This window comes from Python bivittatus, unplaced genomic scaffold (genome assembly GCF_059951505.1).
Source record: "Python bivittatus isolate LINGU-HERP-01145 unplaced genomic scaffold, Pbiv_v1 ctg000700_np1212, whole genome shotgun sequence".
In the NCBI taxonomy this organism is placed as follows: domain Eukaryota; kingdom Metazoa; phylum Chordata; class Lepidosauria; order Squamata; family Pythonidae; genus Python; species Python bivittatus.
The window spans coordinates 69,290,687-69,315,718 of NW_028277098.1; the positions used below are offsets into that span (position 1 = coordinate 69,290,687).

General features: G+C 38.4%; 2 protein-coding genes across 4 annotated transcripts in view; one reads left to right on the forward strand and one right to left on the reverse strand.

Annotated features, from left to right (window-relative positions):
* Window positions 1-8,150, reverse strand: part of AP4B1 (adaptor related protein complex 4 subunit beta 1) — a 40,467-nt gene extending 32,317 nt beyond the window's left edge. The window contains exon 1 of the mRNA XM_025167539.2: window positions 7,549-8,150. The gene's annotated coding sequence lies outside the window, so the exon portion shown is untranslated. The remainder of the gene's footprint in view (window positions 1-7,548) is intronic.
* Window positions 8,151-8,292: 142 nt separating this feature from the next.
* HIPK1 (homeodomain interacting protein kinase 1) overlaps window positions 8,293-25,032 on the forward strand; it is a 42,303-nt gene continuing 25,563 nt past the window's right edge. The window contains exons 1-3 of one of the 3 annotated variants that reach the window (XM_015888322.3): window positions 8,293-8,583; window positions 13,952-15,029; window positions 24,795-24,918. In XM_015888322.3, coding sequence (XP_015743808.1) covers window positions 13,954-15,029; window positions 24,795-24,918 — 1,200 coding nt within the window. In that variant the 5' untranslated portion in view covers window positions 8,293-8,583; window positions 13,952-13,953. The other 2 variants (XM_007429594.3, XM_007429595.3) reach the window with 2 other exon arrangements.

Consider the following 25,032-nt stretch of genomic DNA (forward strand, 5'->3'; position numbering starts at 1 on the left):
GGATCATCCAGACTTCTGCCATCTGTACAGTCTCTAAAATAAAAAGCCACTCTTGGAAAGAAATCGTACCAAGTTCATTTCCAAGCTGGGAATAAAAAATGCACAGGCAGTTCCTTGAAACAGAGATAACATTTATTTCCAAGAGCAAATGTAGTCAGCTGTCAGGGCGGCCACCATTAGCCCTCCGTTCTAAGCCCTTTATATAGAGAAAACTTGCTATTGTTTCTTGAAAGCACATGAATGTGTGCCCTTCAGGAATTCCAAGAAAATGCACTTAGCCAGTATTCCAAGGAGTCCTATGTACAGTGGGGCAAAAAAGTATTTAGTCAGCCACCAATTGTGCAAGTTCTCCCACTTAAAAAAATGAGAGAGGCCTGTAATTTTCATCATAGGTATACCTCAACTATGAGAGAGAAAATGGGGGAAAAAATCCAGAAAATCACATTGTCTGATTTGTAAAGAATTTATTTGCAAATCATGGTGGAAAATAAGTATTTGGTCAATATCAAAAGTTCATCTCAATACTTTGTTATATATCCTTTGTTGGCAATGACAGAGGTCAAACGTTTTCTGTAAGTCTTCACAAGGTTTTCACACACTGTTGCTGGTATTTTGGCCCATTCCTCCATGCAGATCTCCTCTAGAGCAGTGATGTTTTGGGGCTGTCGCTGGGCAACACGGACTTTCAACTCCCTCCAAAGGTTTTCCATGGGGTTGAGATCTGGAGACTGGCTAGGCCACTCCAGGACCTTGAAATGCTTCTTACGAAGCCACTCCTTCGTTGCCCGGGCGGTGTGTTTGGGATCACTGTCATGCTGAAAGACCCAGCCACATTTCATCTTCAATGCCCTTGCTGATGGAAGGAGGTGTTCACTCAAAATCTCACAATACATGGCCCCATTCATTCTTTCCTTTACACGGATCAGTCGTCCTGGTCCCTTTGCAGAAAAACAGCCCCAAAGCATGATGTTTCCACCCCCATGCTTCACAGTAGGTATGGTGTTCTTTGGATGCAACTCAGCATTCTCTCTCCTCCAAACACAACAAGTTGAGTTTAGACCAAAACATTCTACTTTGGTTTCATCTGACCATATGACATTCTCCCAATCCTCTTCTGGATCATCCAAATGCTCTCTAGCAAACTTCAGACGGGCCCGGACATGTACTGGCTCAAGCAGGGGGACACGTCTGGCACTGCAGGATTTGAGTCCCTGGCGGCGTAGTGTGTTACTGATGGTAGCCTTTGTTACTTTGGTCCCAGCTCTCTGCAGGTCATTCACTAGGTCCCCCCATGTGATTCTGGGATTCTTGCTCACCGTTCTTGTGATCATTTTGACCCCACAGGGTGAGATCTTGCGTGGAGCCCCAGATAGAGGGAGATTATCAGTGGTCTTGTATGTCTTCCATTTTCTAATTCTTGCTCCCACAGTTGATTTCTTCACACCAAGCTGCTTGCCTATTGAGATTCAGTCTTCCCAGCCTGGTGCAGGTCTACAATTTTGTTTCTGGTGTCCTTCAACAGCTCTTTGGTCTTGGCCATAGTAGAGTTTGGAGTATGACTGTTTGAGGTTGTGGACAGGTGTCTTTTATACTGATAACAAGGTCAAACAGTTGCCATTACTACAGGTAACGAGTGGAGGACAGGAGCCTCTTAAAGAAGTAGTTACAGGTCTGTGAGAGCCAGACATCTTGCTTGTTTGTAGGTGACCAAATACTTATTTTCCACCATGATTTGCAAATAAATTCTTTAAAAATCAGACAATGTGATTTTCTGGATTTTTTCCCCCATTTTGTCTCTCATAGTTGAGGTATACCTATGATGAAAATTACAGGCCTCTCTCATTTTTTTAAGTGGGAGAACTTGCACAATTGGTGGCTGACTAAATACTTTTTTGCCCCACTGTACCTATGATGAAAATTACAGGCCTCTCTCATCTTTTTAAGTGGGAGAACTTGCACAATTAGTGGCTGACTACTTTTTTGCCCCACTGTAGTTAGGCACCCTGTTGAGCTGTGGCTTTCCATTTGTTTAGCATTTGTTGATTGAGAGGGTAATTTCCTAGGGGAAAAGATCCCTCCTTATTTGATCAAAGAGATCTCCTGTTTGACCTTGGCTAGGAATGCTATTAGCTTGGCATCTCTCGCTGCATTTTAATCTATGTATTTGGCCCATTCTAATTGTAGTTTTTCACCTTTTGCTTTGATTATGGGCAGGAAGATCGCCTGGCGGGGAGGAGGACTTCCTTGTCACACCACGAAGGCTGCAATCCAAAACATAGTCAAAAGAAAATACAGTAGTACTTTTCATGGGAAGTGATTGTGGAAGGATTGTTCTTTTTTGATGGTTTTAAAAAGTTTGTCCATTAAAGAATGGCAGCGATTATATGGAGAAGTAAGTACAGGTAACAAACAAGCTCATTTCAAGGATTATTTTTCTATTTCATTTACTAAAATATCCTTATTTAAACTAAATGTATGGAGGTAGGGGCATTACTTTTCATTCATCCTTTGTATAAAGTCACTGCACTATGTATCCTTTTTCATAAGAGCATGAAGAGCATGCAGTATAACACAGGAGCAGCAGGAAAAATATACTGATTTTCTTAAAAGAAAAGTTGAAGTTGTATTAAAGATAGCTTTGAAACATATTTCCTTAAAATCAATGCAGAGAGAAATACCTGATTTTTAGCCTGCTTTAGATTATGCTATAAATTATAACAGCAAATGGATGGGTTCACACATCATGCTAAAACAAAATATGGCTGGCTTAATTGTGCCTTATTGTGTAGATTACCTACCCAGTGTGATACGTAAACCACACTTTTTGGTATAGCAAAAAATCCCAATTAATGTTGGTTTATTCATAAGCCATGGCTTAGCATGTTGTATGAAGACAGACTTATTGTAAAATTTCCTCCATACAAGTTTAAAACATAGGCTGGCTCAGTTGGGCATCTCCAGTTAGCTGAAAACTGGCAGCATAAGACTTACCTCATACTGAGCTAACAATTTGGGCCTATGATTTGCTTAGCCAGGAGGTTTACTGAATAAATCAAAGTAAGCTAGACTTACACATCATGCTAAGCCTTAAAACATGGTCCACAGAGCTTTGTGGCTGGGGTTAACAATATGCTAAGCTACCAACAAGCAAACTACATGTTATATAAATCCAGCCACATTCAGACAACTCAGGATTGTGGGTTTTTAAAATAATTTTTACTTTTTTTAAGAGAAAGCAAACAAGTAAAAATGGAAGAAAGAGAAAAAAGAATAATCAATGCAATGGAAGATAATATATGTAGCTCAGAGTTGAACTGTAGAGTCCTTGGGGTTCTCTGAGCTTGGTTGTTTTTTTGCAGTCATTTCATTACCCGACTAGGTAACATCTTCAGTGCTAGAAGGGAGTCACACCAACTAGCAGTCAGAAGACACGATGAAAACTCCTTAATTTCACAACACATGGACAGACTCAACCATAGTTTCAACTGGGAAACTCTCAGTATCTTAGACCAAGCTAAATCCAAAAACGTGAGGGAATCTTGATATTCAGACAAGTCAGCTGTCAACAGGCACAAAGAGATAAATAACACACCATTCAAAAGAGACAATGAAAAGGAAACAAAAAGACCAGAACACCTCTTGCCAGCAATCAACACCCAGAGAAGCAGGGATTAACACCAGGATTAACACCAGACAAACAAACAAGTAGTAAACAATACCCTAATCAAGAAACTACCAAGAAGAAAAAAAAACCCTCCAACACTGACAAGGCAAGCTATTGTATATAAAGAAAGAGCAAACCCCACTCCTTTCTAGCACCGAAGATGTTACCTAGTCAGGTAATGAAATGTCTGCAAGAAAACAACCAAGCTCAGAGAACCCCAAGGACTCTATCACTGATGCAAAGATATCAGTAAGTTGACAAAGAAGTTACAAAAATTGTACAGTTAGCGCTCAGTATATCATTGAGGAAAACTTAATGCATTTTGTTTATGGTTAATTTATCTTTAACAATAAGGAAAAGGATTGTAGAGATCTTTTTGAATCTCTGAGCTGAGTGCCAAAGCGTCTACTATTTTGTTATTTAAAGATACCATAAAAAAAGAAAAACATTATAGGTAAATAGTTTCTTAACTTCCCCTTTGTTGTACTCTAATATACAATATTTATAAACATTTAAATGTTCACGTATTTCTAATACAGGATTGTCGACACTGCCTGGTAATGGCTCTCCAGGGTTTCAGCAGGGGTTTCCTAGTCCTAGCTTGAACCTAGGATCTTTGCTGTGGAAAGCTAGAAGTCTAGCAAGGAGTTGTTATTATTTATTAGATTTTTATCCCACTTTCATTTTTTGATCAACTCAAAGCAGTGTACATATCTAATGCTCCAACTTTCTATTTCCCTCCCCCCAACAACCCTGTGAGGTGAGTTGGGCTTACATGCTTATGAGAGGACTAGAACTCATTATCTCCTCGTTACTAGCCCAGCACCTTAGCTATTACACTCAACTGGCTCTCAGCTCTTACAAATATGAGAAGACCAATGTATCTGGATGATGCTCAATTTGGGAAAGCTATAGGTATTAGAAGGAATAATCCAAGTTTTTATAGCTATCAAACTATTATTGTTGTTGCAGTAGTAGTACTGCATTACTACTCTTCTTGCAACAGCAGAAAACACAGCAAAGGTAGGAAATTTCAAACACATGAATTTGCTGGTGCCCTTGCTAACTATTTGGACACATTAGTGAAGACCTAGCTCTCTGAAGAAGGTTCTAATGCTGGGAAAGTTGGAAGGAAAGAGAAGAGGTCGACCAGCAGCAAAGTGGATAGACTCAGTTACAGTGGCAATGAGTGCACTGTTGGATGACCTGAAAGACCAGGTTAAGATAGTCATGGAAAAAATCTATGTGGTTGCTAAGTGTCAACAAGAACTTGATGGCACTTAATAAATCAATAATCTTGCTGACTGACATTGAAATATCCATCTCCCCAGTAAAGTCATAGTATTTACATTACATTTTGTGTATTATAACTCAAACTTCTTTGTTTTGCTTTCTGGCAATTCATTTTTTTCCACAGATGTGATTTCCAACTCTTCGTAGAAGTATCATATTATTAAGTGTATTATTTTATGTAAGAGCCAGTTTGGTGTAGTGGTTAAAGTGCTGGCCTAGAAACTAGGAGACTGTGAGTTCTAGGCTTCCCTTAGACATGAAAGCTGGCTGGGTGACTTTGGGCCAGTCACTCTCTCTCAGCCCAACCCACCTCACAGGGTTGTTGTTGTAGAGAAAATAGGAGGCAGGAGGATTATGTGTGTTTGCCACCTTGATTTATATATATTAAAAAGGTAGGATAATAACAGTAAGGCAGAAGTAGCAAGTGAATCAGAATAAACTTCTTCAATCTGGTGCCCATATGAGATGTATGTACTGTACAAGTGCAAATGGGATCTTTGCTGAGAATTCTGGAAACTTAATGCCACATTATCTGAAGATATGTAGGGTGAGGGAAATGGCAGTACAAAATAGAGTGCAATCACAGTTTCATTTTGTACAAGGCTAAGAGACAGATTGGTTGAGTTGGTATGAAACACTAAGTCCTGTAGATTAAAGGATTCATATGTGCCATCACCTTATATCTCCCCCTTCCCCTGGATTTGCACAGTATGTTAAGTGAAAACCAGACAACTGCATTATGACCTATCATGTGAGGCCAGCCACAGAAACAAGTGTGAAGAGGTTAGTGTGGTCTTCTTGGAACACAAATTCTCTCCTAGGACACAATTAGGACTGCAATTTCATTTCTGATGTAATTAAATAGTTATATTGTCTTCAACGACTGCACATACCTGACTAGAAATAGTCCACTAAATTTAACATGAATTTTACCCAACTACGTATATGCATAAAATTTAAATCTTCTTAGCAGCTTTTAGTAGGTGACTGAAAAGAAGTCTATTTTGGGTTCATAAAAATATTTCCATTATCCTAAAGCAATTAAAATTAACCTTAAGCAACTACTGCTCTAGATGTAGCCAACACAGTCAATCTAAGATTTTGGGTAAAGAATTGCAATCAATGGGGGCTGAATTAAGATACACATGTAACTTTGATGTATTATATCTGAATATTTGTAGGACCAGAATATTGGTTTTCGCTCGATACGCTTGAGGATGGAAACATGATTTTGGGGCAAACACAAGGCAAAGACTTTGCATATAATATATACAGCTTTTATCCATCAATCATATAGCCATTTTTTAAAATGAAAAAAAAAAGAAGGCATACACATAGTTGAATCAGGATCTGGCTGTTTAAGAAATTATTATTGGGTTCAACAGTTCTCTTCTCATTTGACAAAGTATTGGGACATTAACATATCAGTATCTCCTTATAGTCCGTCCTTCCTTTCTCTATCATTTATATAATGCCTTTATTTTGTACCCAGTTTTGTACACGATATTCCCTCTTCCTATTTTCCCAACAATCCTGTGAGGTGTGTTGGACTGAAAGAGAATGACTAGCCCAAAGTCACCCAACTGGCATCTGTGCCTAAGAGAACTAGAATGCAGTCTCCCAATTTCTATTCAGCACCACTATACCAAACCTACACCAAACTGTCTGTGCATACACACATACATATGAAAAATGTCTTTATATGACTGTGCACAGTACACTAGCCAATGCATTTTTGCAGTTATGTTGTGCAAGTCCAGCTCATGTGATAAATGTACAGGTAGTCCCCGGGTTAAGAATGCCCAGGTTACAGATGACCCATAGTTAAGAACGGAGTCTACTGCAGCAAAATTAAAGTTAAATATACAATCTTTCAAGTTCATTACACAATACTACTTCTACAATATTATACAATAATACTGTTGTGGCTTACCTACAAATTCGACTTAAAGGCAGACCTTGGGAACAGAACTCATTCTTAAACTGGGGACTACATGTATAGTATTGTACAACACCCAAAATTGGGTTCAGAAAACCATGGTTTCATTAACCACAGGTAAGCATGTTGTGGGACTCAGTATGTGTTTGCAACCTATGGAAAATACTTTATTAATTTCAAAACACTGATTGAAATCAAGATCAGACTTTAATATGACTTCCAATGGAGAAAAGATAATAGAAGCTGAATGTAACATTCTAAGTTACAGCCTTGAAATAAAATGTAAGATAAATGGATTCATTTTTAGATAGATCTTACATTTTATTTCAAGGCCGTAACTTAGAATGTGGAAATATTAAAGTAAGATGCAGCTAGAGTTCATACCATAGGCTACTCCTTTCTCAACCAACGGTGTGTTAAGTTCTAGAATTGTTGCATTTGACTGATCAAAAAGGACCAGTGAAAATGCTTGGCTTGCTGTTTCAGTGAAGAGAAAGCTTGAAGGGTTCTTGGAATGATGGCTTTCATAGAAGCCGCTTTCACAGAAATCTGGAGGCCTCAGGGGCTAACATTCCCAACTTCCTGCAAGTTTCGATCAGAAGGCCTGCTTTCTGGCAGATCAAAACAAGGAGAAAGGCTGATTTTAGCTTACCCAAACTGCTCAGAGATTTAACCAGAGGAAAGAAGCAGGACATCATCTGCCTGAGCGAGGGGCAATCACACTAAAGCAGAGGTTTCATTTCCTTGCTTCGGCCAAATACAACAGGCAGCCACGTTCCCTCTGAAAACGTTAAGTAAAAGCGTTTATTTACGATGCCCTCAGAGGTGAGGAGTTCGTCTGTACAAGAAACGAGTCTGACAGCAACCCTGACTCCGAGCCCTTTTCGGCGGAGCTTAGTCTGAATAAATGGGCCCAAGATTGCAACCGGACTAAGGACCGAAGTGCGGAAAGTCGCGCGGCCCGACGCTCCTTTTAGGAGTCCTATCTTCATGCAGCAGGTGGTCAGTTCTAGGGCGAGCTTTCCCGCTCGCGTTATCGGCCTGTGCCTGCTGTCCCAAACACACTTCAGCTCTTACGGAGTTTGGCTACTTCGCAATAAACCAGCACTAGAAAACTGAGCAGTTTGCAGTCGCGCCAGGCGGATCGAGAAGGAATTGGCAGCAGCACTTCGTGACTGTGAACATGGGAGAAAATGCCCCCTTGGGCTCCTCGATTAACGACCGCACCAGCGGGCCTCCACAGACTCAGCGTGGTGCAGCACCCCTAGTCACGTGGGTTCCCATGATCCTCTCCATCTCTTCCTCGACGCTCGGCTTCCTTCGCCTTGCCGCCTAGAGCGTGCGGAGCAGCTTGAGTTCCGCACTCGGCAGGTTCAGCCTGATTTGGGAGAGGGGCGCGGAACGGAGCGGGAGCAGCAGGGTTGAACCGAGGGGCCCTCGAGGGCGCGGCATCTAGAGGAAAAGCGGGGCCGGGGCCGGGCTGGGCTCGCTGGCGGGCGACGGGGGCCTAAGCCTGGCGGAAGCGGAGGCTGAGCGGCCTGGGGGCTGCCCGTGGGCTGGCCGGCTCGACAGGGCCGCGGCGGCCACGCTCCCCCTCGCCCAGGGCTAGGATGCGCCCGCTCGTCCCCCGGCACCGGCAGGCAGCTCCCGGCCCGGCCCGCGGCTGAGACACCCCGAACGGCGGCGAGTAAGTACCTTCCCTTGGGGCGGCCGTGAGATGGTAGGGTCGAACGGGACAGGCCGCTGGGGAAGCGCTTTAGCCCTGACTGGTTAGGTCAGTGACCGCCATCTCTCTTGGCGACTGCTGAGGCCTGCTCGGAAAGGCGGCGAGCGAACATCGTTGCCAAAAGTGAGTAAATTGGGGTGGGTCGGAAGGCCCCATGGAAGACAGTTATCTTCGGCAGATGATCAGCTTTCTGTATTTCCCCTAATACGGCGCATCTGTTTTTTTTCCGATTTCCAGCGACCTAAATAAAGATATTGGATTGCTCCATTCTTTAAACTTGTTTGTTCCCCCCTTCTTAAATCGCTTGAGCGAATTCCTCAAATATTTTAGGTGTAAATTGCGGTATACAATCCGAAAACGTTCTCAAGTTGTGCGCATTGGGTAGTTTTGTTGAGCTGAAATTGAACTGAAACTTACAAAAATTGTGTAGAATTAGCAGTTAGCCCGAGCGCTTCTCACAGAGAAACAAAAAATATCTTTCCGGGAAGCATTTAAATATACATACGTACATACGGGAAAAATCAATTATATGATTTTGTTTTTTCCCTCATAGCACAATCACTTAGAACAATTGCTGGATTTCGCAGTAATCTTTTAACAAACTCCTGGTTTATATCTGATACCTGCATACGAGGTATCTTGTATGCCTTGTGGTATTCTATGGTTGTAATTTTTTGTAAATCTTTGTCAACTTGCCACAGTGATTGTACCTAGAGCCAACACAGGCTTTTATTGGTATGTCCAGACAGTACCCTGAAAATGCTCATTTAGAGTAAGAAGTAGCTAGAGATTTTAGATTTAGTCCTACAATATACTGTGTACGTAACTCATCTTGAGGCATTCCTCAGTTAATTTGATATGAAAATAGTAATGGTTTAGACCCTGAAATTTTCCACTTAGGTTGCTAGGATTAGGTTACTATAGAGTAGCTGTGTTTATGTAAGATGCTAAGCTAAAATGTGAATGGCTAGTTATTGGCTGTGTGTTGCTTGAACCACACAGTGTGGTTATTTTATGGTACAGAATGTTGTATGAGCCCAAGCAATTGGGCTAATTCAGTCAACTGGGTGAGAATGTTGTACATAGCTGATGTGAATCTAAAAATGCTGTTTTTTTCACTAGTAAAATATGTGTGGTGTAGCACTTAAGGTGGGATGGCACTGGGGAGACCTATTTTCAGGTCCACCTTCAGCCATGAAAGCTCATTAGGTGACTGAGTCACTCTAAGCCCAGCCTACCTCACAGGTTTGTTGTGAAAAAATGATAGGAGGAAATGTTCTGTGTACCTCTTTGAGTGCCTGAATGAATGGTGGGGTATAAATTTAACAACTAAATGAATAAAATGTTCTGTAGGTATGGACCATAGCAGACCTCTCTTGGAAGATATGCAAGATGTAAATGTATCAGCTTGTAGTTCCCACTTAATTCAAAGGCATATTGGGTCTGTTGGGGGTAATATATATAGCTGTAATTACTATTAACAACTTGATAGATAAATTCGTGGAAAATAAGGCTTAAATCCCCTTTTAAAATTGACAGAGTTGGCAGCCATTCCTGTATAATGAAGCACCTTCTACAAGTTATGTATTATGTGAGGTTTTTTTCAAAAAGTGACAAGATTTTCCTAACCATTTAGCTCCATTCAACAAATCCGCTCCCTGTCCACTGGTTTTTACTTAATTTGTTTGCTTATGAACAAAATTGGTGTAGAGAATCAACATTTTATCTAGTCCAGGACTCCAGTCTAATACTCACTGATAAGCACTGTGTGTGTTGATATAATAATTGAGTAAATAGTTTAAAAATTACCCATGATGCAGCATTAGCTGAAATCTATCTAGGTCACTATAACCTGAAATGCAGAATCTTCCTACTGGTGAGATCACACCCTTATTTCTTTAGAATTATATACAGGCTGCTGTGAATTTCCATTTTTGGAATTATTGGAAAAGTGATAGTAAGTAGCAGCAAAATAGTGTTTTATCCTGGTAACAGTTTGCACATTGATGCTGATGTGGCATTAGATTTAGCTTATATGCAAGATGGGGAGGGATTTAAGACAGTTTCCTGGATACTGATAAAAGTATTCTCCTGAAACATTGGTTGAGTGGTTGTTCTTCGAAACTTGATACAATGCCTTTAGTAGAGCAGTTTTCCTTGGGCAGATGTTGCTTGGGAATGAAAACCTGAGATTCATCTCTTGGAGCCAGATTTGATTTTCTTGCTCCTGTTTTTTACTCATTGAGCCAACATGCTGTAGAGTTAGAATAAACTTTTGGAAAGGATGTTAGCTCTTCAAAATACTGGGTTCTGTGCCAATATTCTAGAGAATATGTACATGCTGCTCTTGCTTTTGCTTTGCATGAGAAGTCAATACAGGTCACTGGTATCTGATTATTGCTGAGTATACTGTATAGAAGAGGGGAGTCACCTCAGTATATGCTAATTTAATCTTGAATTGTATTACATACAAGAAGCTTTCATTTCTGTTCACTATTAAAAGCCAATGGTTGTGGGGGAGAGGTTCAAACTTTGCAGTAGCTTGAACAAATAGATTAATAGCTAAGCTCCTAAAGTCCAAGCATATTCATGTCCTCAGAGTTGGGAATGAATGTAGTTTACTGACAGAGCACTTGTCGAAGGTTTAATCCTATGTTAGAACTTATATTGATAGAGTGCAGAGAAAGAGTTAACATTTTCCTGGAGTATTATTAGAATATCTAGTAGAACAGTGGATTACTAACAAGTAGGGAGTTGACTCTTCCTCTCCCCTTAGAGTTGGTGATGTTTTATTGGATAATGCATTGCTGTAGGTGGCAGTCAAAATAGGATTTTGGTATTTAAACATTTTGGAAGTTTCTAAGGAATATTCTAATTTTATGTTAGGGCAGTTCATATACAAAATTAGATAAATTAATCACGTCCAATCTAGAGGTGACTAAACATTGAAACTGCATTTGAAATTGGTTAGTATGAGTTAACTGTATTTTTTTTTCAGTTAGAGCTATATTCTAATAAATAGGTATTTCTCCACTCCCATTTTTTATACTGAATGTACTTCTCCTGGTCTGTACAAATGGCATAAGGAAATGCTTGCACTGTAGACAGCATTTTAAAGTGAATTGATGGAGTTTTAATGACATTGCTGGGAGGCAGGATAGAAATAAATTTGTATTAACTGGTGCAGGTAGCATCAACAGCATTGTGAATGAATTTCTTTGTTTAAATAGGAAAGTTAGTTACAAAATGAGATTGTTTTATTAGCATTGCAACTCAAAAATGCATCTATGAATTGACTATGGATATTGTCATATTAGTACAAATATTTTGTGGAGAACATGGATTGTATAGCTGTGGACATGTGTGGCATATATCTTCAAAATTTTTAAAAACAGAGTTCTCATATTGGCTTTTTTAAACCAGAAGAATAGTTCTTGAATATCCCCACCTTTTATAGATGTCTTTATTCTGGGAAAAAGCCAAATAATTAAAATATACTTTTTAACTGTTAAAGGACCAGTTAAAGGCTAATTTAAATATTAAATAAAATGAAGTTTTAGTATCCTAAGAGATACTGAAGCAAAATGGTTGACTCAAAGGTAGCCTTGTAGTGGGTTCTGTAGAACTGCTTCTTCTGATAGGCTTGAGGCAAGTACTTATTAATTGTTTTAGAGTTTTTCTTGGTTAAAAAAAAAACATAAATTGGAAAGTTACAATAATTTCAGTACATTGATAATCAAAATGATATGCAAGAAGATTGACAATACACTTAGAATAAAAGTAACACCTGCCCAACAGTACAACAGATAGGACAGTGTTATTTTTATAAATGATATTTTTAAAATAAATATTCATAATTTTCTAACTTAAAATAGCACTTGTCTTCTAAGAATTAGTAGTAGCTTTTGTTAAAACCATGTTGAATTATAGAAAAAAATCCAGATTCTGAAAAAACCTTTATCTTGTATTAAAAACCAATTTATTGATTTTAAACTTATTTTGGCACCTTACTTAGTAGAAAATTTGATATTGTAAACTTCCAAGAAGTTTCCTTGGAAGGCTGACTTTCTCATAGGAGCAATTGTTAGGGAGTAATGTGGTTCCATTCCTTCATGATAGATGGTTGGCATACTGGGGAGAATCAGTTTAGATTTTGGTGGGTTTATCAGGTGGTTTATTCCTTTTATTTTATTTCTATCCAGCTGCAGTCCAGAATGACTCTGAGCAGCTTGTATGATATAAAGAACTTTAAGACGTCCATGGAAAGTATTAAAATAAAAAAACTGATAAATTGCAAAATTATATGTTGTGTGCAATAGGAGAAATTCTATAACATCTAAGTAGATCATAAGTACATAAATATTAAACTGCAAAAAATACTTTTGTTTGCTCAGCTACTCATACCTATTCACTTAAAGATAGCTTTGTGAATATTGTGTTTGTTGTTTGTTACTGCAGTAAATCAATCACTGCTTTGAAGGGTCTGATTATACTAGAAGTCAGTATCTGACTTTTATCATTTTCCACCCAAAATAAAAAGTCATTAATTTCCCATTATTCTTATATTATTACTATATCTCTCATATGTCAATCAGTTAATATGACCAAGATAAGCTTTCACTGAGAGCCTGTTTAGTGTAGTGGTTAAAAGCACCTAGATAGAAAGTAGGAGACTGAGTTCTAGTTCTGCCCTAGGCACAAAGTCAGCTGGGTGACTCAGCCAATAGAAAGAAGGCAGTGGCAAACCGTTTTGGAAAATATTGCCAAGAAAGCTGTATGTATTTGTCCATGTAATCACCAGGAGTCAAGATTGACTTGAGGACACAAATACATACACATACACACTCACACACACAGCTTTAGTTATGTGAAAGGTAGCATTTTGTACGTAGTTGTAGGAAAATTATGGTTAGATTTAGACCACCTTCCTCCATTGTACCATTGCAACATGGACTCTTCTATCTTTCCCCCCCACAGGGAACAGGAAGAAGGCAGATGAATATCGTCCCAGTTAAACTAGATTTTCCCCTCTCCATAGATCTATCTATTGCAATTAAGTCCTCTGTAAGAATGACCCCAGAACAATAACCATAGCTTGTTTTACTATGACTGTTGTTGCTTCTGAACAGCTTTGGTATGATATATATGTGGAAAAATAGGATATAATTGTAATTACTAATAACAGATTTGGGGAAATGTGTGATGAATTGGCTATTCTTACTCAGTAGTGAAAGAGTTATGATTTCTGTACCTGCCAAGTGTGATGTCTTGTAACTTGACGTGCACTATAAGTATTTTTGGTGATTGATTAGCTCTTTGCTTCCTCTAGGTATGGCCTCACAGCTGCAGGTGTTCTCACCTCCATCAGTATCTTCGAGTGCCTTTTGCAGTGCCAAGAAACTGAAAGTGGAACCCTCTAGCTGGGATGTTTCAGGACAGAGTAACAGTGACGAGTATTACAGTCACAGCAAAAATCTCTCTGGTGCTCAAGGGCCAGCAAGCTCCTCTCACCAGGTAGCAAACTTCAGTATCCCTGCTTATGATCAGAACCTCCTTCTCCCCGCTCCTTCAGTTGAGCACATTGTGGTTACAGCAGCAGACAGCACAGGCAGTGGTGGAACAACATCCTTTCAAAACAGCCAAGCCCTAACACACAGGGCTAATATTGCTTTACTGGAACCATATCAAAAATGTGGCTTAAAAAGGAAAAGTGAAGAAGTTGACAGCAACGGTAGCGTGCAAATAATTGAGGAACATCCACCTCTCATGCTGCAAAACAGACCTGCGGTGGGTGCTGCGGCCACTACCACCACTGTAACAACCAAAAGCAGTAGTTCCAGTGGCGAAGGTGATTACCAGCTAGTCCAGCATGAAATCCTTTGTTCTATGACAAATAGCTATGAAGTCTTGGAGTTCTTGGGCCGAGGAACCTTTGGACAGGTGGCAAAATGTTGGAAGCGCAGCACAAAGGAGATTGTTGCTATCAAAATCTTGAAAAATCATCCTTCTTATGCCAGGCAAGGTCAAATTGAAGTGAGCATCCTCTCTCGGCTGAGTAGTGAGAATGCTGATGAATATAACTTTGTCCGTTCATATGAGTGTTTTCAACACAAAAACCACACATGTCTGGTGTTTGAGATGCTGGAACAAAATTTGTATGACTTCTTAAAACAAAATAAGTTTAGCCCTCTGCCTCTGAAATATATTCGGCCAATATTGCAACAAGTGGCCACTGCTTTGATGAAACTGAAAAGCTTAGGTTTAATACATGCTGACCTGAAGCCTGAAAACATCATGTTGGTGGATCCTGTGCGCCAGCCATATAGGGTCAAGGTCATAGACTTTGGTTCTGCTAGTCATGTCTCAAAAGCTGTGTGTTCCACTTATTTACAGTCACGCTATTATAGGTAAGTATCCATTTTCTATGTTCAACCATACATTTTGTGTCACAGATCTTGATTCAGTTGATACTTTATAGATATGTGGATGTAACTCGACTCACTGAGTTAAAAAAAAAAAGTGTGAAGTAGGGTTTTTTTATGAAACACTTTCATATCATAGACAGAACAGCTCAAGTTAATTTGACTAAAGGTCTCTTCCTTGCCACTATGTGGGGGAAAAAGAAAAGGCTAATCTAAAAAGCCTTTTCTAGATATGCCCAAGATTATAAGCATTTCCTTCTGGCCTCTATTTGATGTTCTATCACATCTTTGTTATGGTTTGAGATCCTGAAGGAGGATTTTCCTATAACTTAAGCTCGCCAAAGAAGGATCATCCTTTTGTTCCTTTGCCAGGCTAAGTTTGATTATATGAACTAGGCAGTTAAGCTTATCTATGGTAGTGCAGCATCAGTAAAATGTCCTCTTCATTTCAGTGCCAAGTTAAAACTTGCATTTTGTCTCATCTATCAGTTCAGCAACATGTAGAACTTATCAACACGGGCATTTTAACATGTCATACTAGATTATTTGGTGTGTATGTGCATTTTCAGTTGTAATTGTAGTTTTATGTCTGCTCTTGTGCTGTAGGATATTTTGGGTTTCATGCCATCTGATGGTAAAAGGAAGAAGTTATTTTTTAAAAATAAAGTAGCTGTCTTGAATCCTGGATTTGATTATTAGCTTCAGAAGCCATGGATTAATTGAATCTTCCTCTATCTAGTATTTTGGAATACTACTGCCATAATCTAGTACAGCATGCAGACTGGGAATTATGATAGTTATAATCATATTCATATAGAAAACACTAGGATAGAGGAAAGTGTGTTAGATGCTAATAGGTGGTACCTGAATTTTCATTGCTGGAATTGTAATATTTGTGCCAAGCACAACATTAGCAGGTGGTTACAATAAGTAAATACTCAGTAGGACCCAATTCCATTGTATTCAGAATGATTATCCATTTTTTTAAAATAACATGCCCCCTTTTTTCCTTATATGCATTCACTTTATAATTGCCCATGAGTGGCCCTGATTTTGAGATTATGCAGTTGTCAGTATTCCTTCTTATAATATCTCATGGCAAGTAGTCATTTCAAGCCCTGCCAGAAGATGCAGTTATTCTTTCCAATCTAATAGTAGAAGTGACCATACACAATGTGATCTAAAAGATACCTTATCCAACTCTGCTCTCCCTTTAACTGAAGGTGGTACAGTCTCTCAGAATCAGATATCTTGGGTAGAGTGAGCACATTATCAGTGTTTTCACAAAATGCCCCGTGTCAGTATGGCCAGTTAGAAAACAAAAAAATGAGAGAAAACTGGCAGTACTTTCCACAGTTGCCTCTAAACCCCTGGACTGCTATCTTCATCAAAGATTATTTTATGTCTAGGAAGTTGGGGGTTTTCTGAACAAAACACTGGACTCCAGGCATTTTTACTTCTTACAAAATTTGAGAGATCCTGAGCCATTCCTCTAGGTATAGGTTAATCCTGGAAATTGAAATTTTGCTTTACATTAATTACTGTTACTACTACTACTGTTACTTACTGTTATTAAAGTCAGGATTGGTAATCTTCTGCACATCAGAAGTGATTGTGGTCATAATGTATATAGGAATTAAAATACCTATTCCTGTTCTAGTTCTTTTGAAATTTGAGGTTGTCACGGGAACTACTTTTCTAATCAAGAAAGATTTTCAATTATACTAGAATAGAGCCATAGTTCTAATTGAAATCTTAGTTTAAACTAAGTTTTTAGCTCAATACATTCAGAGATGGAGGTACAACAAATGACCAACAGCTCCTTTTGTGTCTGTGCTATTTATTGTTGGTAGGGTTGACATCTTTCTCCCAAATCTGTTTCCTTGTCCATGTATGCAAGAAGTGGGGATGTGGCCAAAAAGTAATGGAAGATATGCCCTGCATCATTGCTTGCTCCTCTGTGGCCAAATTATAGATCTGTCAGTCCTAGAATAATAAAAAATAGTACAATATATTTTGCTAATATATTGGACAAAGCAAGATTAAAGAGTGGTGCAGTTGTTTCCTATTCATAACCACAGCTTCACAAACTGAGAAACAGCTGCTGCTTTTTTGGAAAGAAAGAGCAACTATGCAGGTATTAGGTCTATTGGATGAAAAGGTTCCAGTATGGAACCATAGAAGTGAAGCAGAATTGTCCTCCCTAAATGTATGCTGCCATTCCTGCATTTTTGCTTTGGATAGGATATATGTTCTAACAGTACTTTTTTGATTAGCAGTTGGATCAGCGTAACTGGTAGTTATTTGAAATGTAATCTTTGTTCCCGCAAATATCTGATGCTTACATTTCTGTCTGTTACTGCAAGGCATGACACAGTTGAAAGTTGTTGATAAAGTGCTTTGTGCAAAAATAGGATATAATGGGATACCTCTCATTACTTAATTTTGTAAGAATCAAACTACAGTTGCAAGAAAAAGTATGTGAAAAGAACCTTTTGGAATTTCATGGTGTTCTGCATTAATTTGTCATAAAATGTGATCTGACCATCATCTAAGTCAAGAGTATTGACAAATGTAATGTGCCTAAAATAATAACACAAAAACAATTCTGATCCTTCATGTCTTTATTGAACACACTCATTCAACATTCAAAATGCTAGTGGAAAAAGTAAGTGAACCTTTGGAATCAATAACTGGTTGACCGCTCCCTTGGCAGCAATAACCTCAACCAGGTGCTTCCTGTAGCTGTGGATCAGACCTGCATATCGTTCAGGAGGGATTTTAGCCCATTCTTCCCGCCAGAACTGCTTTAGCTCTGTCATATTCTTTGGATGTCTCATGTGTATGGCTCTCTTCAAGTCATTCCATAGCATCTCTGTTGGGTTGAGGTTTGGGCTCTGACTTGGCCACTCCAAAAGGCGGATTTTGTTTTTCTGAAGCCATTCTGTTGTGGATTTGCTCCGGTGTTTTGGGTCATTGTCCTGCTGCATCACCCAACTTCTACAGAGTTTCAGCTGATGTACAGACATTCTCACATTATCCTGAAGAGTTTTTTGATACACTTGGGAATTCATCTTCCCCTCAATGGCTGCAAGCTGGCCAGGCCCTGATGCAGCAAAGCAGGCCCAAATCATGATGTTTCCTCCACCATACTTTACAGTTGGCATGGTGTTTTCATGATGATATGCAGTGCCCTTTTTACACCAGATGTAGTCCTGCGTGTTCTTTCCAAATAGTTCAATCTTTGTTTCATCAGTCCACAAAACATTTTGCCAATACCGCAGTGGTATTGTGCTCTTTCACAAACTTCAGGCGTGCAGCAATGTTCTTTGTAGTAAGCAGCGGCTTCCTTCATGGTGTCCTGCCATAGACACCCTGCTCATTCAATGTTTTATGTACTGTAGACTCATGAACACAGACGTTAGCCAGTTCCAATGATGCCTTCAAATCTTTGGCTGTCACTCGGGGTTGTTTCTTTACCTCATTGATTGTGGTAAAGTTCGTTGTGCTCTTGAGGTCATTTTGACTGGGCACCCACTTCTTGGTAGAGTAGCCACAGTCCCAAAGTGTCTCCATTTGTAGATTGTTTGCCTAACTGTAGACTGCTGAATTTCTAAGGTCTTTGAAATCACTTTGTAACCCTTTCCAGCTTTATGTAAATCAACAATTCTTGATCGTAGATCCTCTGAAAGCTCTTTTTGGTGAGGCATGGCTCACATAAGCATATTCTTGTATGGAGCAAACTCAAAAAGTTTGAGTGGTTTTTATCAGTCAACGTATCTCTAGTCCACACCTCCAAACTCATTTTCTTAACAAGACTCCAGGTATGCTAACACCTGACTCCAGTTAGCTTTTTTGAGGTCAACTCAAGGGTTCACATACTTTTTCCACTAGCACTATGAGGTTGTGATGGTTGTTCTCAATAAAGACATGAAGGATCAGAATTGTTTTTGTGTTATTATTTTAGGCACATTATATTTGTCAATACTCTTGGCTTAGATGACAGTCAGATCACATTTTATGACAAATTAATGCAGAACACCATGAAATTCCAAAAGGTTCACATACTTTTTCTTGCAACTGTATATATGCATAAATATAATTTATAGCATTAAACAATTTTCACTCTAAATTGTGAATACTTTATTCTTGAGTCTCAGAAATTTACAAATATTGTCAAAGTGAATTTGTTTTCTGAGCTTTTTCTAATTTCTGACTCTCCTAATGTACATGAAGAAATAAGATTTGTTAGTTGTGATTGAATAGAAAGTAATATAGTACACATAAGCCCTGAATGTTGTTATTCCACTTTCCCTCTGGAAGAAAACTATCCATTTTCCTTTTCCCCTTACATTAATTATAGGAGAAATAATGTTGTCTTTGGCAATCAGTAATGTCTCTAAATCAACTGCTTGTTAATTTTTTTTCCTATCTCTGTTTTTAATTTATTCAACTTGCACCGAACACTATGCTGATAAGGAGATATGGACATATAAAACTGATCAGTGATCAGCACAAGCATTATATATTATGTCCCATATGCTGAGCCTGTGTATTTAAATAGTATGTTTCTGCAATAGATTATTTCTATGACATAATTGTATTCCAAAATTGGGAATTTTGACTGTTTTTCAAATGATTAAAAATTTCACCTCCCATCTTTGTTTTGGAATATCCAAACTCTTATCAACGATATACAAAGCTGAAACAAATAGAGGCAACATCTGTATATCACAGCAAGCCACAATTACTTAAAATTCTTTACTCGTTTTTTTTTTTCAAGAAAAAGGCTAGTAAGTTTTCTGATCTTAATAAGACGCTACCTCATTTCTTTGATGCTTTCTTATTTATTTACCTAACGTATATGTTCATTTCAAAAAATCTTGATACATATTTGTTCCAATTAGATATTTAAGTATTATGCAGTTGAAAGTTTGCCAAACTTGTTAATTAGAATAAAAATAGTTGTGACTGATCCTGTCGGTCATTGACAGGGAGCAGATGGAATAACACATTCTAGTACAGTAATATTAATCTTATTGCCTTGTCATCATCTCTTATATCTACCTTATTGACATAGTTCCAAGAGTTTTAGAAAAGTCTGTAGAAAGCACATGACTGATATTATGTTCAAAAGAGGACAAGTTCTAATTCATTAAACTTTCTTTCTAGCCACAATATATAACAGATGTCTAAAGTAGACTGTAAATATTAGGAAAAAATCGATTTTTTATGTTGGAAAAAAACAAATATTAATGCTAATATAATGTTGTATATGTTTGTACACATATTTTAAGGACAAGAACTTACTGGTGTTATATCTATTCTGTCACTAATTATTCTGCTCTTGTCCTTACAGAAGTAATTTGCCTTGATTTTCTCTAGATTTATTTCAGACTTACATAATGCTAAGAATGGACATTCTTAAACAAAAAATAATAAGATCCTCTTTACAACTTGCCTTTTTAAATATTTCATGAATCTGAGTTTAGTATATTTAGAGTGACTCCAACTTGCTGTTGTGTGAATACAAGGGTTCCTTTCATTCTCACAACAGCAAGCTAGGATTCCTTCCATTTGCCAGAGTTGGTGGGATCCAGTAGAGGCTTTTTGTTGGAGCAAGGTAGGATGCAATCTTCATTAATTTCTCTTTCCCCACCCTCCCCAATGGAGTGAAAGAAACTCCCATTGGATGGTCTTCCAGATCTCCAGAGCAGTTTTTAAGCTGGCATTGTATGCTGTAGGAAGAATTCAAGTTTGCTTTTGTCTTGCAAAAATTGAATTCCATTTGATGTGGGTTACATATCCTATATATCAGTTGTGGGTTGTTCAATAAGCTATGGTTAAACATCCTGGTTTAGTATAAAAAGTAAATTAATCTTACATGTCCAACTTGTGAGAGGTTGCTTTTTTTTACCTTTCTTGCAACTGAACTTTTAAAAATGAGCAGCAACATGTGTTTGAATGTGGTTTACTTAAATAACATAGTTATTTGTTATGTTATTAATAATAACATAGTTAAGATTAGCCACAACTTTCCCAGTTTGCATTTCATAGGCGCAATGATAATCAAAAGTGGTATAAAAATTTTCAGGCTCCTCCTTCTGGCTTTATTAGGAAGAACTAGCAATAGAAAACCTATATTGGGATAAGCATCTTGGTGTCCTTCATATGCTCCCATTAGCCACAACAAACATGGTCAGAGTTAAGGGATTGTAAAAGCTATAATCTGGTTTATTTGGAGGGTATCAGATTTCTTGGTTTTGATTTTAGCTTAAGATTCAAATGCAGCCTGTGGGAAAAATGGCTAAATGGACATGATGTATCCATTCCAAGCCTTTATTTAGAATAAAAATTTATTTATGTGTTTCATTAAAATTTTAACTTCTTATATTGAAAAAAAATTGGTTGCTGGGCGACATTTCATATGCATAATAAGCTAAAGGAATCTTGCAGAATCCTAGACAGATTTCCCTCCTTGCTAAAATACCAAAGCTCCCTATACAAACTTCTTTTATACTTATTGGCTATAGGCTTTGCAAATCCCTTTCATATAAACATTCTTTATCCCTCATTTAAGACCATGGATATAATAAACTGCAGCTAGTTACCTAGGCAAGAATGAGAGGAATGTAATCTTGTTTCCCATAGCTTGATAGCTCAAGTTCTACTGGACTGTTGGTTACTGCTATCTTTGGTTAGTATGTTGGATTGGGCACTGTACCATCAAATGTTTTGTGGTTACTTTCTTTGGATTCTGTTATCATCCTTTGTTTGCTTCGGGAATTGTGTATTGTTTTGGAACATTTTGCATGATTAAATTATAGTGGCAAAAAGAAAGAACAGGTTATACTAGTCCTCCTGAGAAGCTGAATCCATTAGGCTTTGTTGCTCCTTTTGTGGTCATTCAGCAGCAGTTCTGCTAAGATATGGCAGAGGGAAGGAAGGACTCCTCTACTAGGTTGCTTCTTTTTGTTTTTACCCAGGCAAAATTTGTACAGTATAAAACCATGTTCACATGGCACCCTGAACCACAAAATAATCAACTACATTTTAGCCTAATGTGTTGATGGTGGTCAGTTAAATTAGGCTAATTGAGGAAAATGTTAAGTTGATCATGGATGAGCAGATTACATCAAGCAAGCCATTATGTGACTTAGGAAATTTCTGTTTTTCAGTTTTTATTTACACACTAGACAATCTGTGATCCATTGGGTTCATATTTCAGAGATATTTCCTTACCTAAACAGAGAAACAGAATGACCACAGGCAAAAAAGCAATGGGAGCAGGAGCGACTTCCAACTTCCTGCCAGCTTCCCCATTGATTTTCCTTGTGGGAAGCTGGCAGAGAGTGTTGGAAATGATGATCACATGACCACAGTGGCGCAGTGGCACTGAAGCAGGCACAACTTTGCCAAATTTCAATCCCACAGGAGTAATGTGTCTTGGATTTTGTACGCATTCTATAAGTTAGCCCATTTAAGGTACCTTGGTTCAAAAATTGTTGCCCTATTATGCACAGTTTTACCCAACTGAAGGTTACAAACACAAACAGAGGAATTTTAGTAGTATATAGATATCTGAAAATGAAATGTAGTCCCTAAAGTTGTAAAATAGACAGATTATATTTTTTGCATATGAAAAATATTATAGAATTTTCACTTACCAATGTTTTCCACCTTTGCAAATTTATCAGTTCTCATTATCACCACCTTCTGAACCAATATACAGTGGTACCTCGGGTTACGAACGCCTCTGTTAACGAACTTTTTGGGTTACGACCAGCTCCAGCCGCAAAAATTTACCTCGGTTTGCGAACTCCGCCTCGGGGTACAAACAGGATACGCGGCCATTTTCCCTCCCGTGACACGGTCCGCGGCCATTTTTCCGCCACTGACACGTGGTCCGCGGCCATTTTTCCACCCCTGACACATGGTCTGCGGCCATTTTTCTGCCTCTGACACGTGGTCTGCGGCCATTTTCTGCCCCTGACACGTGGTCGTAGGGAGGGGGACTCTCCCTCCAAGCAGTAGCCGCCTCCCTGTCCTCCATGCCAGAATGGATTAACGGTAATTACATTGAACCTTATGGGGAAATTTCCTTCGGGTTGCGACCAATTTGGGGTGCGACCAGAGTCACGGAACGAATTAAGTTCGTAAACCGAGGTACCACTGTACTAAGGTAGGCAGAAGTGCTATCATGTAAAACTGGGATGGGCAAATCTGTTGCCCCCTCACCATTAACCTTGCTGGTTAGGGCTGGTTGCAGCTTCTGGTATACAGTATTTGGAGAGCCATAGGTTGTCCAGCCCTGATCTAAAAGAGCAGTAGTAAGTGTCTATTTAGTAAACCAAAAAATATTTCAGCAATGCTTCTTTTTTCTAAAATTTGTCTAGAAAAAAAATCTCCTTTCCTGTTTAAAGGGTTAGGGTTAGTGTATTTGTGATGGTAATAATCACTAACCAATTCCCTCTGTTATCTCAGTTCTATTTGTATGCTGAGCTACTAAAGAAGGGGAGAAAGTTTTCTGGACAGGCTTAAAATAGAAGGATCAAGAATAAAAAGTATAAATAAATATAGTCTGAAAATCTATCCAAGTGAATGCAAAGCTTAGGGTTTGTATCATCCTCTGGCTGGTGAAATTGCTAGGCCATAACATAAGTAAGTCTGAGGGAAAGGAATAGCTGAGATAAGATATAAATGAGGCATAAAGCAGTGGTTATGGTCTCTTGAAATAGAGTGAGAGTGTAAGGAAACTGGGCAGAGAAATATGGAATTGAGGACAGAAGTTGGATCTGGTGCTCAACTACAACCCATATTTATGAGCATATTTTCAAGCACATTGCTGAACATGTTCTTTTTATTGGTGGAAAATGTTGCTAGTGACAAATAGTAACACAGCAGATTTAGCAGTGATTTGTGTTCAAGTTGATGTTTCCCAGCTAGGCTATGCTACATTGGGCTTTAGACCAATTGACTGATACCAGATACAGTGAATTGTGTGCCAAATAAATCAGGACATTCTGTTGTTTTACAGCTTTTAAAGTTATGCTGGATTTTATCATTTTGTATTGCTCCTAGTTATAAGTGCATGAAAATAAAGCTACTGCTGCTACTGTTTTCAGAAGCAATTCCAAATTAAATCAGTGGGATTTAATTTGAAGTGGGCATATATCACTTTACAGGCATAGGCTGATTTTGCTAGAAATTGTGAGTCTCTTCCAATTTAACAGGATGTAATCTATGAACCTAATGGGATATATATCTAAATATATTTATGTCAGATTACTGTAATTGAATATCCTTGAATGGAAAATTGTACTGCCACTGATATGGAAAGTATGTGGATCAGTATTCCTGCCTAAATAAGAAAATAAGAGTTTGTAGATATCAGTATCAGTTTTGACAAACCTCAGCTATTAGTCTCTTGTAGCATAAATATCCCAAATTCTTGCATCATTGTAAAGATTAAAAGTGTTGGAACTCCTGGTTGGTCAAAGTCCAGTTTATCAGAAGCTATATATCTTAGGATGTCATAATATATTTTGTAGTTTTCAAGGCTACAGGATGATTTGCTACTTTTGCCAGAACTTTTATGTATTTTTCCTTAGATAAAAATAGTGGTTTACTATGGAAATCTCTTCTGACTGTACACATGATAAACTACAACCTTTTAATTGTCACTCAAGCCAGTGGGATTTGTGAAGCTGTTAGTAAATTCTGAATAATAAAATATTACATATTTTGCAGAGCTCCTGAAATCATCTTGGGTTTGCCATTTTGTGAAGCTATTGATATGTGGTCACTAGGATGTGTGATAGCTGAGTTGTTTCTTGGCTGGCCTTTGTATCCAGGAGCTTCAGAATATGATCAGGTAAGTCTCTGCTGATGTTTGGATCACTTTTGTGTGATCTTATGTTTGGGGCTGGTTTAAGGTCACATTTGTTTTTTATAGAATGTCCCAATTCTCAGTTTTCTGGTTGCTGCA